At 37.3% G+C, this 16095-nt stretch overlaps 1 protein-coding gene across 16 annotated transcripts in view; it reads left to right on the top strand.

Annotated features, from left to right (window-relative positions):
• EYA4 (EYA transcriptional coactivator and phosphatase 4) overlaps positions 1-16095 on the top strand; it is a 150564-nt gene that overhangs the window by 101204 nt on the left and 33265 nt on the right. For 8 of the 16 annotated variants that reach the window (XR_008972041.1, XR_008972042.1, XM_057408116.1 and 5 more), the window contains 6 exons: positions 4095-4187; positions 9396-9462; positions 11382-11524; positions 11667-11810; positions 12781-12860; positions 13242-13425. Coding sequence is in view for 14 of the 16 variants with exons in the window: in XM_057408116.1 (XP_057264099.1) it covers positions 4095-4187; positions 9396-9462; positions 11382-11524; positions 11667-11810; positions 12781-12860; positions 13242-13425 (711 nt within the window). In the remaining 2 variants the exon portion in view is untranslated. The remainder of the gene's footprint in view (positions 1-4094; positions 4188-9395; positions 9463-11381; positions 11525-11666; positions 11811-12780; positions 12861-13241; positions 13426-16095) is intronic. The other 8 variants (XM_057408146.1, XM_057408176.1, XM_057408209.1 and 5 more) reach the window with 4 other exon arrangements.

The raw sequence follows: 16095 nt of genomic DNA, 5'->3' as shown, positions 1-16095 counted from the left end.
TTAAGGAAGGACTGAGCTAACTTAGTCTGTTACCAGAGTTAAGTGTTCAGCACGTTCACATAATGTGGAAGGTAATAATTTAAGTACTAATTATCAGTTGTAGGGACATCTAATGAGAAAGTCCTTGCATTACTTGCATTAAATCTAATTTTCCATAGGTGTGCTTCTGGTTGAGTGTGTACCTAGGAAAACCCTTAAGGCTCTCTAAAAGAAAGAGGAAAATCATTCCTATGACAAGCTTTGGTTTAGTGATTTATGTGAGCTTTCAGTAACACTTGGTGCTCTAATAGCTATTCCATTTGCTTGTGTCAGGCTTCATGCATAGTAGTAGCATCTCTTGCCCCTAAAAGTCTTCGTTCATTTTCAGTATTTAACATACAGAGGTTCTTTAGGTAAAAAAAAAAACAAAAAAAGGTTGGTAAAGTAGAAGTCAAGTTGAGCTGTTAAGTCCTTTCATTAAGTAAAGAATATGTATTGTAGAAGCTGTTGGCTGGGTGGGAGCTGTATTCTGAGTTCATCTTAGAATAATGAAGTTTGGAGGGAATTCCTGGAGGTCAGCTGGGCCAAACCCTGCTCTGAGCAGGGCCAGTTTTGCTGTTAGGTTATGATGCTCAAGAGAGTCTCTAGCTGAGTGTCGAATATCTCCAAGGTGGAGGTGTCATAGCACTTGTCCCAAGGCCTGACTGCTCACATGGAGAAAAATTTTCCTCTCATTGGATTTTTCCCTTGCTGCAGCTTGTGTCTGTTGCCTTCTGACATCTCAAAGGGCATCTTTTGAGAAGATTGTGCTTTTGTTCTTTGTCATCTTTGGTCTGTCCCTTTAGATAGCTGCAGGCAGTAATTAACTCTCCCCTCAGCCTTTTCTTCCTAGGACAGAACAGTCTTTTTCTGCCTGTCCTTGTACTCATATGTCCCAGCCCCTGACAGTCATGGTAGCTTTACTCTGTTGACATGTGCAGTCTTCACTGGTAGCAACACTCGAATGTATTTCCAGCTTGAGACTGCTTTTCATTTAATTTTACTGTTTCAGAATATATAAAAAAACAAACAAACTAATTCACACTTCAGAAAATAGAATATTAAATGTATAGTCTTTAAAGTATTCATCAAAAATGCTGATTCAAACTCTTAGTATTTGCATTATGTCTAGAGCAGTTGCAATAGTAGTATCAGAACCATGCGTTTGTGAAACATAAGGATGATTCTGTGTGTGATTTTTCTCCTTTTGGTTTAATGACATGCAACATAAAGAAAGAAAGGTAATAGTCCAAATCTCTGGCTACACTGAGGAAAGACTTTGATGAATTCATTACTGTGATAAAATCTGAATGTAATAAAGTAGAACTGTTTAAAGTCAAGAACATATAAATACTTTGTATGTGTATTTTTCAACAAAGAACAATGCCAGTATGATGGCTTTCCTCAAGTTAAGTACATGAGGGAGTACATGAGAGAGTTTCCTATGGTTTTGATCCTTTTCTGTTTGACAGGAAGAGAAAAAGATGGTGACTGTTGGTGCTAATGGAGGTGCAGTGCAGCTGGCATTAACCAGAGCTAGACACAACTCTAAAGTAAACATTTCAATTAATTACTGAAGTTTTTGTTAAATATAACAGTTAGGCTCATACTGCAGTGTCTGGATGCAGTACTGAACACAGGTTTGTAGCTTGGAGTGGGCAATAGTGGAATATCTTCTTGAATAGAGATAAAGGTACTAAAATTTTTTTCAGGTAGGTAAATCTCCACTCTACGGAGAAAAGAGACATGCATCTTAGAAAGAAAAATATTACCAAAGATCTTCAGATGGAAAAATACAGAGCTTCCCAACTTAGCATGATTTTTTCTTTCATTCTCCTGCTGAAGTATGTGCAGACATCTGTATATAGGAATCAGAAAACAATTTAATTACTGTTCATGCTTCAGGCAACAACACATATTCCACACGGCTGAGAGGCCTGAGGTTCAGTGGGGGCACTCACTTTGTTAAGCTTTTTGTTTATGTAAATTTCATTGATGAATGACTGCTCATTTTATGTAATTTTTGTCACAGCTTGCTTTTTTTTTTTTTTTTTTTTTAATGAGAAGGTAATAACAAAATGACAAGGAGTGCACAACAGCTTGGAAAAATGTGGCTAAAATTCTTCCCTGATGATTTCATGTTGTACTAACATCCTGCTGCTTGCAGGGAGAATATATGGGTGTGTCAGTTTTATTAAGAGAAACAGTAATGGAAAAAAGTTTACATTTGAAAGACACATTCAGATTTTTTTAACATCGTACAGTAATGGAAAGATACAATTGTATAACTTGTGTAAGGAGGTGTTACTTGGTTTGATTATCACTTCAGGGCACTCTCCCTGTCACAGTGATAAATGCATCCCAATTTCTCATATATTCCCTACTTAATCTAAGCAGGCACCCCTTTGAATTCAGCATAGGTCACTTGTGCAATTGCAGACATCTGCAGCATCCCACATGACATACTGATGTGCTTAAGCAGTGTGGCTGGAAATTTGGTGTGATGTTGTAGGAGAGGTAACTCATGCAAGGCCTGAGTTACAACAATAGGTGGCTATATTGGTAGCTGTGCAATGCCTAGTGAGCTCCGTGACATGGGAGAATAGCAGAATGGTTGTGTAGGTGTTCTGGACGTTTCTCCCATTAGACAGTAAAATCCCTTATTTGGCTCATCCACTACCTGTTCTTCTACAGACTGCAAGAGGGAGGGTGAACTGTGGGCAGCTTGGGCTGTACTTGTACTTGATTGCCTTCTAGAAGTACCTTTCTTTCTTGACTGAACATAAAACAAGATTAGTACACACCATTTATATGGCTAAATTAGGTGACTTGATTCTGAGCCATAGTTTTTAAATACATTGCCAGCTCAGAACATGAAAATCACCCTCTTCCCTTACTATTTCCAGTAAAGTCAAACGTGGATGCAGTGATGTTGACAGATGAGAGCTTTAGTCAGCTTAGCTGATGTCCCACAGAGGCATCATGTAACTACCTGGCAGAAAATGCCTTTGCTTGGCTTATATTAGACCTACTGGGGGGCTCTGCCAGCCTGGCTGTCACAGCAAAGGCTTCTCCACAGATCCCAGGCTGTGTCCTTGGAATTTTGATACCTGGCATACAACCTTGGTGGTGGCCCTCTCAGGTCCTCTTTGCCTCTTCAGTATGCCCCAGGGCAGTGACCTGTCCTGTGGTATCTATAAGCAAGTTGCTGATATGTATGTGCTAAAGCCTCACACATACTCCTAACTCACAAAGCAATCATGGTAATTTGCCAGTCAAACATCTCATAAAAGCTGTGGTGTATTCTGTACCGCTGTTTCTTACTACATCAGTTAGAAGGGTGGTTCCCAAACGCTATTGCAAAAGTACATGCCAGACAGATGGTCTGTTCAGGTAACATATTAAACTATAAAAACCAGATTGCCTCTGTGGTGCTTTCAGTGCTAACTTGAATGGTTAGAGTGTATAATGATCTGAAAGGAATAGTTTGAGTTCAGAGTGGACCCAAATGCTTGGTAACCTCTGAGTTAGAAGCTGACTTGCCATAGTTGTTTGTGCCTACTTGAGTATTTTTTTTTCTTTTAAACATCCCTTTTCATGTATGGAAAACTGCTTGCTGGTGACCTACCTAAAAAAGCCCCCCACAGACTCCGTAAAAGGGGAAGGGGGAAGGCAGAATGCTGGTACTGTTAAAGCAATTTGCTTCTATATGAGCATGTTTCACTTGTCAGGCAGAACTATTTTTGTTATGTGCTACATCCCTTGACAGCTAATGTTTCCTTCCGTTCTGCTACTCTTAGGGAATTGTTAGAATCAATTAGATTTAGGTTGAAATCTCCCCAGAAGATATTCCAGTTGCAAAAACCGATAGATGAATGCACAAATAAAAAGCTATGTAAATGCATGACCATTCCAGACAGAGCAAGTGTAGATTGTCTCAATATGGTGGTAGAGTGAAGTTTGAAGCTGTTGCACTGCATGCTTGTTCTAGCTGGACTGCTGCTAGTGAGACTGGCATGAAGATTCCAGTATAAATATAGAACTAAAATCTCATGTCTGCTTATTCTTCTATGTAGTGTCTCTTCTTGCAGTCAAAACAGAACCCATGAACAGCAGTGAAACAACAACAACAACTGGAGATGGATCGCTTGACACTTTTACTGGGTCAGGTAAAGCCATAATAAGATCACGTATTGTTGGATGCACATTAATATAGCATTTAATAACTCTCACTAATGAACATTTCACTGCATGGAAGTAACCTTTAAACTATAATAAAGTAACATTTTAATACATAATAATTTTTTTTTCATTTTTGTAATTGAAAATTATAATTTTCATGAGCTGTGATCTTAAAGGAGCTTTAATGATGCATAAAATGATTATGCAAAAATCTCATAATAACAATGTTCTTGTACTTCAGATTTTTTCTCAGTGTTAGTCCTGTACAGTCTTAGGAAGCAAAAAAATTGATTGTATCTATAATAGCCATTCTAATTTGTAAAATTTAAAATCTTATTTCAGTTCTAATCTTTTTATTGCTATGAGCAGTTAAATACCGACCAGATTGCCAGAAGCTACTTTCTTCCCATAAAGTCTTTATCTTATTTTAAATAATCATAAGGTTCAGTTACTTCTTTAAAAAAATCAAATAAACAGCAATTTTTAAGTAGATTCCTATAAATTATTAAATGGTGATGACTTGTGAAAAATTAGAAATAATCTGCATTCTAATCATTAAGCTGAGTCCTGCTAATAATAATATTAACAAGGAGAAGGACAAGAATAAATTTTGCATCTGAAAATACTAGTTCAGTGATGGCCCAACTGAAATGTCACTGGAGTGAGGAATTGCCACTCCACACTGATACTGTTATTACTGTGGTAGACTTAGGTAGTCATGTACTATTTAAAATATTTTGGAAATCACAATGTTTCTGTGCAATTAAAATTGAGGGTATGTTTCTGGAATTGTTTTTTAGGCATCAGTAAATGCAGATATACTCTGAAGTTGGTTATTCGTAGAAGTACTTATAACAAATTTAGTGCCTGAAGAAAAGGTCTTTTGTGACATGTAAAGCCAGAGTATACAATTTCTGATTAGAAGAACTGAAAACATTTTCGTCATTATTATACTGAAAGGACTCCCATCAGCTTTAAGTGTAACGAGTTCCAGAAAAGAATTAATAGTCTTGGCTAAAACTTTTCTTTTCTTTTGTACTGTTGTTACTCTATCCTAAAATTTTATTAGTAATAATTACAGATTATAAATTGTCCAACCATATATATGTTTTTTTTGTTGTTGGTGAAATTTTATCAGTTTCTACCACGTATTGAAGACATGTGAGTCAGATTCCATGTACAGAACAGAGCTAAAACATTTTCATAAAAGGGTACCAAAAATTGCAGCCTTCAGTTCAGGTTTAGGTAGCCGAGTAACAGCTTAATTTCCCCAGGTGCCACTCACCCATTAGCTTCCACTGACTCAAAAAATAGTGTTGAGGAGATCTCTATACAGGCCCACCTCTCAAGCATGTCAAAGTCTCTCTGGATGGCATCCCTTCTCTCCAGCATGTTGACCACACCGCACAGCTTAGTGCTGACAAATTTGCTGAGGGCGCCCCAATCCCACTATCACCAAAAAAGATGCTGAACAGGATTGGTCCCAATACGGACCTCTGAGGAGCACCACGTGACTGGTCTTTGTATCTCTCTGCTGGTGCTGAGATGCATTTGAGAGTCTACCACATAAAAATTCTCTCCTTCATATCTCCTACCCGTTGAAACTGATTTCCATGCTCCAAGGACAGTCAAAACCCATGATATGTCCTAGAGCTGAGCAGGAGGTTGAACATGCCCTGTGGGGTTTAAGTAGCCAGCTCTGTCCCTAGTGACCAGCTTTAAGGCACAGAAAGTGATGGTCAAACAGACTGTGTGAGGTGTAGGGCAGGAGAGAGAGATTAGGCTTCACAGGTAACTTGTGATAAATCCCAATTTTGATTGAAAAATGAAGCACTAAAGCACATTGATCTCTTGGATTTAGAGTGACAGTTGCCACAGTGGCCTTGCTCAGCTCACTGGGAAAGCTCCTCTTCAGGTTTGGAGCACACATGTTGTAGCTCACAGTCAGGGCTCCCGTTCCTTTGTCCTGCAGAGCTGCCCCTGGGAGAAACTGTGCCTCTTAACAAAGGTTAGCCAGGTGGAGAGTCGCATTGCACACCCCTCTTCCTCCTCCTTTTTCTTCAAAGAATGACAGTTGGTAATTAATATTGGCATGTTCGATTTGAATCTTTGTGGTCCTGCAGCAGCCCCCAGTTGGGGTGGGTATATACAGGATGTGGAGAGCTGGACAGCCTTGAGCTCAGCATTTTCATACTCTGTGAATTTGCTGCAGCTGCTGTACTGTGAGTGCATGCATTCTTGTGTTTATATTGCTTTCAATAGTGTATTAATTTGAGAACTGTTTATCATTTTAATGGAGCACAGAGAGACATTTGAAGTTCTCATCATCCTTTTTACTTAGTATTTATTACCCACAAAAAGGATATGAAAAACAATTTCTGAAGGCTATAAAGGCATGGTTAGGAAACACCATTGCTGTGTAACCTATGTGTGATCCCCTTGTGTGTAGACATTTTACTTTGTTATTTAAATGCGATCCTTTTAACCTAACCTCTTTGCAAAGAATTTTCCAGATGCATAACAAAAAATACAAACCTCCAGCCTGTGTTAATATACTGAACTCTACATATGCCTTCAGAACAGCTTATGGTCACTTAAATTCTCCACAGCCACCTTGGACCAGTTGAGCTAACAGAGTAACTGGCAAAAGCAGGCTGTCAGCTTCTTGTCCATTCTGTGAATCAGCATTAGTGGGGACTAGAATATGCCCTCGGTGCCATAATGAGACTTAAGAAATCAAGGGTCTTAAACCTGCCCTGAAGAGCATTCCCTTGGTAAATTCAGTTCGTGAAGTATTAGAAATATTGGAGTTTTTTGGAGAAGGAACAGCTTTGACTTTGCTTTCAATATAAGCAACATAAACCAGTGTTTAGCCCCATTCGTATAAATGGCAATATAAAGTGGCACAGTTACAAAAACTGTCTGCCTCCACCATTTCCTCCATCTCCAATGGTCCTCTGAAATAGATGCTGTCTGACAGTGAAAGTTGTTTAAGTCTGATAACTCTTAGATTTAACAATCTGATCTGGGAGATACAGGGTCCGCTCAGTCATCATGTTCTCTTATGGTAGGTCCAACATCCTGCGTTTCTCAAACATCTCACAGCCTAAAATCTAGCACACAGATTGATGGGACAAGCTACCAGAGAAAGTGAAAGGAACAAAAGTTTTAGTTAGAAAAGTACAGTTTACTTTGGAAGCATTTACATATTTTTCTCTCCCTTCCCTACAACTGGTAGTATCATCAGGGAAAATGAAAGAAAAAAGGGAAATTCAAAACCAGACAACTATTTTATTTTCTTGTCTGAATTTATAAAATAAGGTATATGCAGAAAGAATAAGAAAGCAAGCAGGGCAGTTTTTGCTGAAAAAAAACACTAGGTTTTGATAACTGAAGTGATTTAAATGAACAGAATTTATTTTTTGTAGTTTACATCAGGTGTGGTGGAAAGGTAAATGTGCTTTAACCAAACTGATTAATCAAGTGGGCTGTCACCCAGCAAATGATCAGGCAAAAAATGGAACAGTTTGGGCAAAAAGGAACCGATAAGCCAGTAATGCATCACAAAAGTTCCTTGCCCTGAGAATCACCAAGGTCACTCTGCTAGCTATTGCTTGTCTTTAGAAAGGTCATAGGTATACAACAGGGAAGACTAATTATTCTTCAAGCCTTAAATATCTAAGAGCACCCTTTAGAGTTCTATGGACTGATTATGTTGCTAGATACAGCTATAGGTTTGTCTAAGTCTGGGAGCAGGCATATTTGAGAATGCCTTCTGAGAAAGGCATTCTCAAAAAAAAAAAAAAAAAAAAGAAAAAGAATAATCACACAAAATTCAGGATATTTCCAGCACAGAGAAACTCTCCACATCTTTTTAATCAGCAACCCTTTCATTAAATCTGGTGGCACGTGTTCCAAAAATTATTACCTAATTCTTATATATTTTCAAGCCATGCTCAGCTACACATTTTAAAAAGGTATTTTTTTCTTCTACTGTATTTTCCTTTTAAGTCCTACGTGATCTAAATGCATTTAAACTAGCTTTAAAAATATGAAGTTCTGCATATGTTCAAAGCAATAGATCTCAAAGACGTTAATTAGGCCTGGAGGTAGAAATATATCATGTTTCATAAAATAGTTAGGAACCTAAACCTATTTGTCACTTATATAATTCTGAAAGTTCATTTCTACTACCATTATGAACAACTCAGGAAGAGGGTACACTTTGAAGTACAAGTATGATTGATTAGACTAAAGAAATTCCAGTGCTTCGTTGTGTACTACTTTAATCTTTTGAAAAGTGAATGAACAGCAGATGGCCTAATAGCGACACTCTATGTTTTCCCAGTATGGATTTGCTCTGAAGGGATTGGTTCAACACTTCAGAGTACATATATTTGGAGTACATCTGTCTTAGTCAAGACAGATGGCTAAAGGAAACTTCCAAACACTTGGAACTAATCCAGCGTGAGCACCGCTTCTGAATGAAATTTTACTGGGAGATGACTATTGTTCTCTTAGCTTTCTTGGAAGAATGCAGCTGTGAATAGTATAGACACACGATTTTGATGGCTACTGAACAGTACTGTTTCATGGTTACTTTTGAAATAAAATTATTAGTGGACATGTTCTAATTGCCTGTTGATAATGAATGCTATTCGTTTTCTAGTAGTCATTCATTTTCTGGTATCTTCCATCACCCAAGCTGACTAAAATTAACCACATCCATATAAAACTTATTTTTCCTATCCAGTATTAAAATCCAACTTGTTAATGTGACACTTTAAAAGTATATATATGTTATCTCAATCCTGTGCAATACCATATGTTAAATCACAAGATTCTTTTTTAACTACCAGTTTTAATAAAACCTTGCAAATTTGAAAGACCTGTGGTGTGTGCATAGCAGATGATGCATGAAATGTGTGCCTCTGCAGTATATTCAGAAACATATCAAGTCAAGCTGAAAAAGCACAACACACCCATCCCAGCTAAAGAGTTCTGTACAGCAATGAATGGTTTGGTGGGGTTTTAATTTTTGTGTTAAGATGTTGTAGTTCAGGTAACATCTACTCTATTGAAAAGTTGTCCATTTCAATAAGCTTCTCTGCTAATGTTGCCGCATTGATATGCAGACTGGCTGTATTGGTCTCATGATGTTTCTAACTGCTGTACTCTTGTTTTCTGTTTTGCAGTAATAACAAGTAGTGGCTACAGCCCAAGATCAGCGCACCAATACTCTCCACAGATATATCCCTCCAAGTTAGTGTCTGCACCTCTTCTAGTCTTTTATAGGAAATTGGCTGTAGGCAGTTCTGTGGTTTGTTGCAAACAAGTGCTCCTCAGCAGAAGAAACAGAGAAAAAGGAAAATACTTAAGCCTCAGTACTGACTCCAGTACTAGCTCCTCTCCAAAGTTTTTTCCCTCACGTGGGTACAGAGTGAGACCCTGCTGTATGCAGTGTTGCTGCATAAGAAATACCCTTGGATAACTGCACACACAGAAGGAAAAAATCAGAGTATTATGTTTTCAGACATCAGCACCTTTACAGTGTTGGCAATGTATTACAGACTTATTTTGAAGAAGACAGTGTATGTGTAGAAATCACAATTGCATGTGCAAGATGCATACTGAGGGGTGACCCTCTCACAGACCCTCCCAGTGCCACTGCTGCCAAAGGCTTCCAAACATTCCACAGTCATGAACCATGATTTCCTCCTCCTTCTCTAATATCATAAGCAAATCAAAAAGCAAATAAATTGGATTAGTTTTTAATCTTTTTTTCTTTTTCTTTTTTTCTTTTTCATTTTTAAGCCAATGGGTGTTGTTAGGACTAGAAAATTTATTTCACTTTTTTGAGGAAACCAGAGTCTTGGGCAATCACATGAATCCATTAGGAAAAAGCACTGAAGATCTTATATGAAACTGCTGCAGTTGGCAGTTTATTAGTTTGCTTGTCCTACAGTCAGTGTTGTGCACAAGGGTCCTCGATTTCAGTGTGCCATCTATTTGTTTCTATGCATGTGATACAGCTACCTGTGTGATTTTGATACAGAGAAAATATCAAAAATGTTGCCAGTTGGGCTTTTTCAAGTTTCTTTAAGCAAGTTTGCATTCATATCATGGTAGCCAATATTTATTGATACAGAAAGTAGGTGCCTGAGCTAAGAACAGCCCTCATTCCTCTTAAAACAGGTTTTGGCAAACTATGAGATACTTTGGTCCAAATACATTACAAAGTTTAATAGAATTTTTAATCTACTGTTCTAATTTATTGGCATCTAAATTAATGAGTAATCCTTTTCTGGTAATAACTGCTGCCAACTGTACTGAGCTAATTAGAACGAAAAAACAATAAAAAAAATTTAGAATCAAATTCAGTCATGGCTTTTAATAACCAGGTTTCAGTTTAGCGTAATTCTGCAGAATGTGTTTATTCAACTCTTGGTCCATAGAGTCTTTATTTAACTTACAAAACAATCCAAGACAAATGTTTCTCTGTATGTTTTTGCAACTCTGCAGGGCAAATTTTTTTTTTATTTTATTCAATCTCTCTATAAAACCCCAGTATTCATAAATAAAAGACCATTTTTATTTCCATTTTCTTTCTCTACACCATATTTTCCAAACTTTTAAAGCCCATCTGGTTACCAGAGTGTTGCCAGCAATATTTTTCATACCACTCTCAATGGGCACGATCCATCTTCTATTGAAGCCATAGGCTAGATGTCTGTTGAAACAGACCTGGACACAGAGGACACAATGTAGTAGCTTTAATGTTCACCTCTGTATTTCCTTTATTCTTCCAGTCCACGTTTCCCTCTTCTGGATTATGAAAGCGTGGGGGCTTTCCTGATTTAGGCGTGCTGATCTTGGCTGAAAGGGGTCAGATACATAAAAAGCCGTACACAGCAGTGGCACAGTCTACCTAGAGCTGAGCACCTAGAGAATTAAGTTGTAGTGATGGGACAGCATAAACTGCTTACCGTGCCCTGGGGAATGTGATCTGGAATGGTTTTCAGATTATTTCAGTGGGGGATGGAATAAATCCCAGAAGAGGAACAGTTGGCAGAATAATGAACTGCCTTTGGACATCTTTAAACTTTTTTCTTTACTTTATTGCTTGAATCAACATACAGAGTATTTGTTGCCACAGTAATGCTATTTTTCCTGATATTTAGGCCCTATCCACACATTCTTTCTACACCAGCAGCTCAAACAATGTCTGCCTATGCTGGACAAACCCAGTATTCAGGAATGCAGCAGCCAGCGGTCTATACAGCGTACTCACAGACAGGACAGCCGTACAGCTTACCCACTTACGGTATTTGACCTCTTATTACTTCACTTTATATAGAAGTAAGAGCAATGCCAACATGAATGGTTTTTGCTTTCTTTTTTATTTTATTTTCCGAACCATAACAAAAGATTTGAAAGAATCAGTTGAAAATTAATTTCTTATACAGATTTGGGTGTAATGTTGCCAGGCATCAAGACGGAAAGCGGGCTCTCGCAGACCCAATCACCACTGCAGAGCGGGTGCCTCAGTTACAGCCCAGGGTTTTCCACCCCACAGCCAGGCCAAACACCCTACTCTTACCAGATGCCAGGTGAGTAGCCACCACTGTCAGGGCTCATCCCATCCTGCTGCTGCGAACGGCTCTCTCTTTCCTCATATTTACGATATATTTTCCATTCATTTTTGTGAGCTCCAGCAAGTATGCTTATCGTTGGCAGCTACTTTTACCTCTAAAATTTAAAGCCAAGTATTTTTTTCCAGTACTAATAAGCATATGTGTATTCATTTTGGTCATCTGTTAATTTAGATCTGACCATGCAATGCAGTCCCTGCTTGCATCTTCATTATTTTAGGGGGTGAAATCCCATGTCAGGACTAGAAGCATTTGCTGTACCGAATAGCGTACACAAGTCACTTTTCCTTGTTTCCATGTTTCTGAGTATGCTCTTATTTGATACTTGTTTCGCTTTGGATTAGCATAATTTTTTAGAATTTCTCCTTAATTCAGATTTATTATTTCATTTATTATTCAATTATTGATTCATTTATTACCCTTTGATCATTGATAACCTATTTGGATCATTTTTAAGCTTCTTATACAATGGTTGATCTTTTAAATATTACAAATTGAATTATGACTCATCTGACTTATGTTGGAAACAAGGACATGCCTCATTACAGATTGATTAAAAACACATGGATCATTACAATATTCTTTTAAAAGTTTTTTTGTTTCATAAATGGACATACACTGAAGTGCTAGACCTTAGAAATTAAGGCAATATTCAAGGAGACATGAGACACTGCAATAAATTGAAAAATGCTTTCTTGATTGGTTTAATGACTCACTGCCAATACCTTCCCTGCATGATGTGAAGAGGAATGTATGTCTGTATGCATGGAAGTAGTATTTAATTTCTGTTACAGTTTCATTAAAATATTTTAGCATTTAAATGCAAGTTGTTTGTTCTTCTGATTTGCCTTTATCTTAACATGGAATATTGTGTTAGAATTTTATTTTGATTCACAAGCAAGTTCTTACAGTTAATTGTATTTTTTAGGTTCTAGTTTTACACCATCATCCACTATTTATGCAAACAATTCTGTTTCAAATTCTACAAACTTCAGTAGTTCACAACAGGTATGAATATTACCATTGTGGTTTGTTGATTACAACAGGATTTATATAATTCATATGATAGCATGTTATTTTAATTTTGTTCTGTTATGTTGAACTAGACTCACTGTGGTACAGTGCTGTTTTCTACGAGTGATCACAATGGAAGCCTACTTGCATCTTTTGCCACTTAAATACTCAGCAGCCTCCCTGTAGTCTTTTGGTCAATATCCTTAAATTAAAAAATCTTCAATATCTTTAAGTTTAAAAAAAAAAAACCAAAATCTAAACTAACCCCCAAAAACTCTTGCAAAAGTCATATGATTGCACACTTAGAAATACTTAATGGAAAAAATCACTCCTTACTATAACTAATTAAGAACTCTGCTTCATTTGCTATTTCAGGATTATCCATCATACACAGCTTTTGGCCAAAATCAATATGCACAGTATTACTCAGCATCAACATATGGTGCATATATGACCTCAAACAACACGGCTGATGGCACTTCTTCATCATCATCAACCTACCAGTTACAGGACTCTCTCTCTGGCCTGACTAGTCAACCAGGTACAGATCTACATTCAGGTGAAAACAATTTTTGTATTTTATTCTGTGCTTTTAAAAAGACAAGATATTCATGTCCATCTTGTTTGAATGCCAGCCAAAATAAGTTGTCTGTTTGTTTGTTTAGTTAGGAAACTTGTCTAGTTTGTTTGTTAGTTAAAAAAACCCTTTTGCAGACTGAGATGGTTGTGGAAGGAGTAGGCCTGAAGAAAGTTACAACAGTCTGGTAAGGATCTGTTAGTACCAAAAACAACTGTATGGCAACAAACATTTAGCAAATTTTGAAAGAAAAATTCATCAAGCTCTTCTATTACTGAAAGTAATTATACATTCCTGTATCCACCTGCATGTTCTGAAGTATTGCTGTAAAGAATTTAAAACAAGATACTTTTTTTTATTTAATTATGTCCCAGTCGTGCTATCAACAATACCTGGGCTTTATTCACATGTATATAAGCCATGCTTGGTAATTCACTAATTTAGGTAACTAAAGCTAGAGTAATCGGTTACTACCGTGAGTCACTTTAAAAAAAAGAGGGAATAATTGAAGTTGAAAGAAACCAGGTTGTCAGAAGACATCGGGAGAATCAAATTTGCCTGCCCAACTGTGCCCCCTTGTGCACATGCACTACAACACAGTGTGTTACACAGTGTTCCGAAGGCTCCACTGCTGGGTAGTGGCAGCATTTCTTTTTTTCTTATTATTGATATAACCCAGTTCACGTTCATTTACCTGCTCCATTTTCTGTGTTCTGCAAACATAAATGTTAATGTGGATTTCTTAATTTTATTTTTTTTTTTTGTTTCATGATGGAATTCTGAGTTGCTGAACATCTCACCAGTTTTTCTGTTTAATATGAATGGCAGTAAAGGAAAGGGAAAGTAGAATTATACATTTTAAATTATGCATAGTATCGTGCAGAGCTATGAAGATCTTGTTAGGCTAGTTTAGGAATTCACAGCAACAGTCAAATGAGTGTGGTATCCTTACTGGGTGAACAGAGCCTGTATTTTTCATGCTTATTTTCCCATATTGTTTCAAATATAGAGGAAGTTCTTAAAGATCTAGCTCAGTATTATGTCCCATAGTCAGAACTTAAGTAGCCTACTAAGGCTGTGCGTAGCATCGTAGAAGAGGTTATCAATTGCCAGCTGCCTGGCTCAGTGCTTTTAGAGCAGTCTCTTGCAGGGACAGACTCTGCTAGTGCAGCATAGTTACTTGTCTGCCTTTCCCACAGACTGTGAGCTTTTCTAAAAAACTTATAAAAATGGGCTTTGGATTAGGCTCTGAATAGATGGGGAATATGTGCTTTAATTACAAAATTGACTCATGACATAAATCTTCCTAATTATCATCCAGATAACTGTACCATCTCACTGAGAAGCGGAGTAGAAAAACTTACGTATTGTAATAACGAATTTGTACAAAGGAAGGGTAATACTGTGTAGAAAAGTATAAGCAAGGCCTCCTCTTTCATATACGCTGTTCATAGTCACTAAAAACATTGGAATTTTAGTTGTGTGAGTTGAAATCTTTCCTGTCAACTGTTTTCCTCAGGTTGATATTTAAAGTGTGTGTGTGTTTGTGCATGTGTGTGTACACCCATGTCCATGTTTGCGGTATGGCGTGGAATGGTTATAGGGGATACACATTCCCTTGTTTCTTGATGGAAGTGTAAAACATTATTCAGTAGTCTCAGAATGCAAACTGAGGAAGAAAATGCCAAGAGGTAACTTGAAATCCAGTGAAATTTCAACAGTTGCAGAACATCTGCAACAGACAAAGATTGTATGCAAAGTATTTTTAAAAGAGGGTGAAGTACTCACAAGTGATGTTTTGATAACTGTGCATGTCCTATGCACTTTTCCTTGCTCTTTTGTTATTCCTCCATATTCTTATTTGAGAAAATCAGGAAATTATATTGTCTCTCCCTTGTGTATCTGTGTTTCCTAGAAATGCTATATAAATTTATCATGTATTACAAAACTCCTTTAGTACTGAATAGCATTGGCAAAGAAAAGGAATCTTGCTTAGTTAGAACAGGTTGAAAATTTGCTGAAGGCTTCACATCGGTGAAACAGAAAGGATTTTTCGTGTTTGTGGATTGCTTAAGCACATGAACTCTTTCCCTGTTAAGTAGGTTGTGCCTCTGAGCTTACTAATCTGCCCACACACTCCTTATTTCTGTGAAGTGTTGCACTGATCATGCGACCCTCTGCTAAGTGAAACACCCACTTTGTGAATATATGACATGCCTGCACCCTTCCGTGTCACTGTAAAAATAAATCTCCAACCATGGGGTGCAGTGTCTTGGAGATCACTTCAGATACAGTAGATAATAACTGCAGAGTTTCAGCACTTGCTGTTTTCCCTTGCTGTCTAACAGGTCTTTATTGCTTTTTCCTTGAGACTTTTTCCATCTAAAATCTAAGATTAAACACAGCAAGGCACTTTTTTGCCATCTCTGCTAGCTGTTCAGATAACTAATTAAATCCTGTAGTATTTTCCACACATACAGGGTTTCTTGTTTTCCTAATAAAGCCTCATAAGCTCAAGAGTTAATATCAGTTACAAATTTATTTCTTGACCAAGTAAAAAAAAATGAGATGAAAATTGAAATAGACTTTACCTTCCTCTTACTCATAGCAAGCAATAATTCATTACAAGCCAGGAAAAAAATGCTTGTACTG

The sequence above is a fragment of the Pezoporus wallicus genome, unplaced genomic scaffold, assembly GCF_028554395.1.
Source record: "Pezoporus wallicus isolate ANWC-B61680 ecotype Strahan unplaced genomic scaffold, APGP_CSIRO_Pwel_v1 contig_3817, whole genome shotgun sequence".
In the NCBI taxonomy this organism is placed as follows: domain Eukaryota; kingdom Metazoa; phylum Chordata; class Aves; order Psittaciformes; family Psittacidae; genus Pezoporus; species Pezoporus wallicus.
This window is presented reverse-complemented; position numbering and strand designations above follow the sequence as displayed.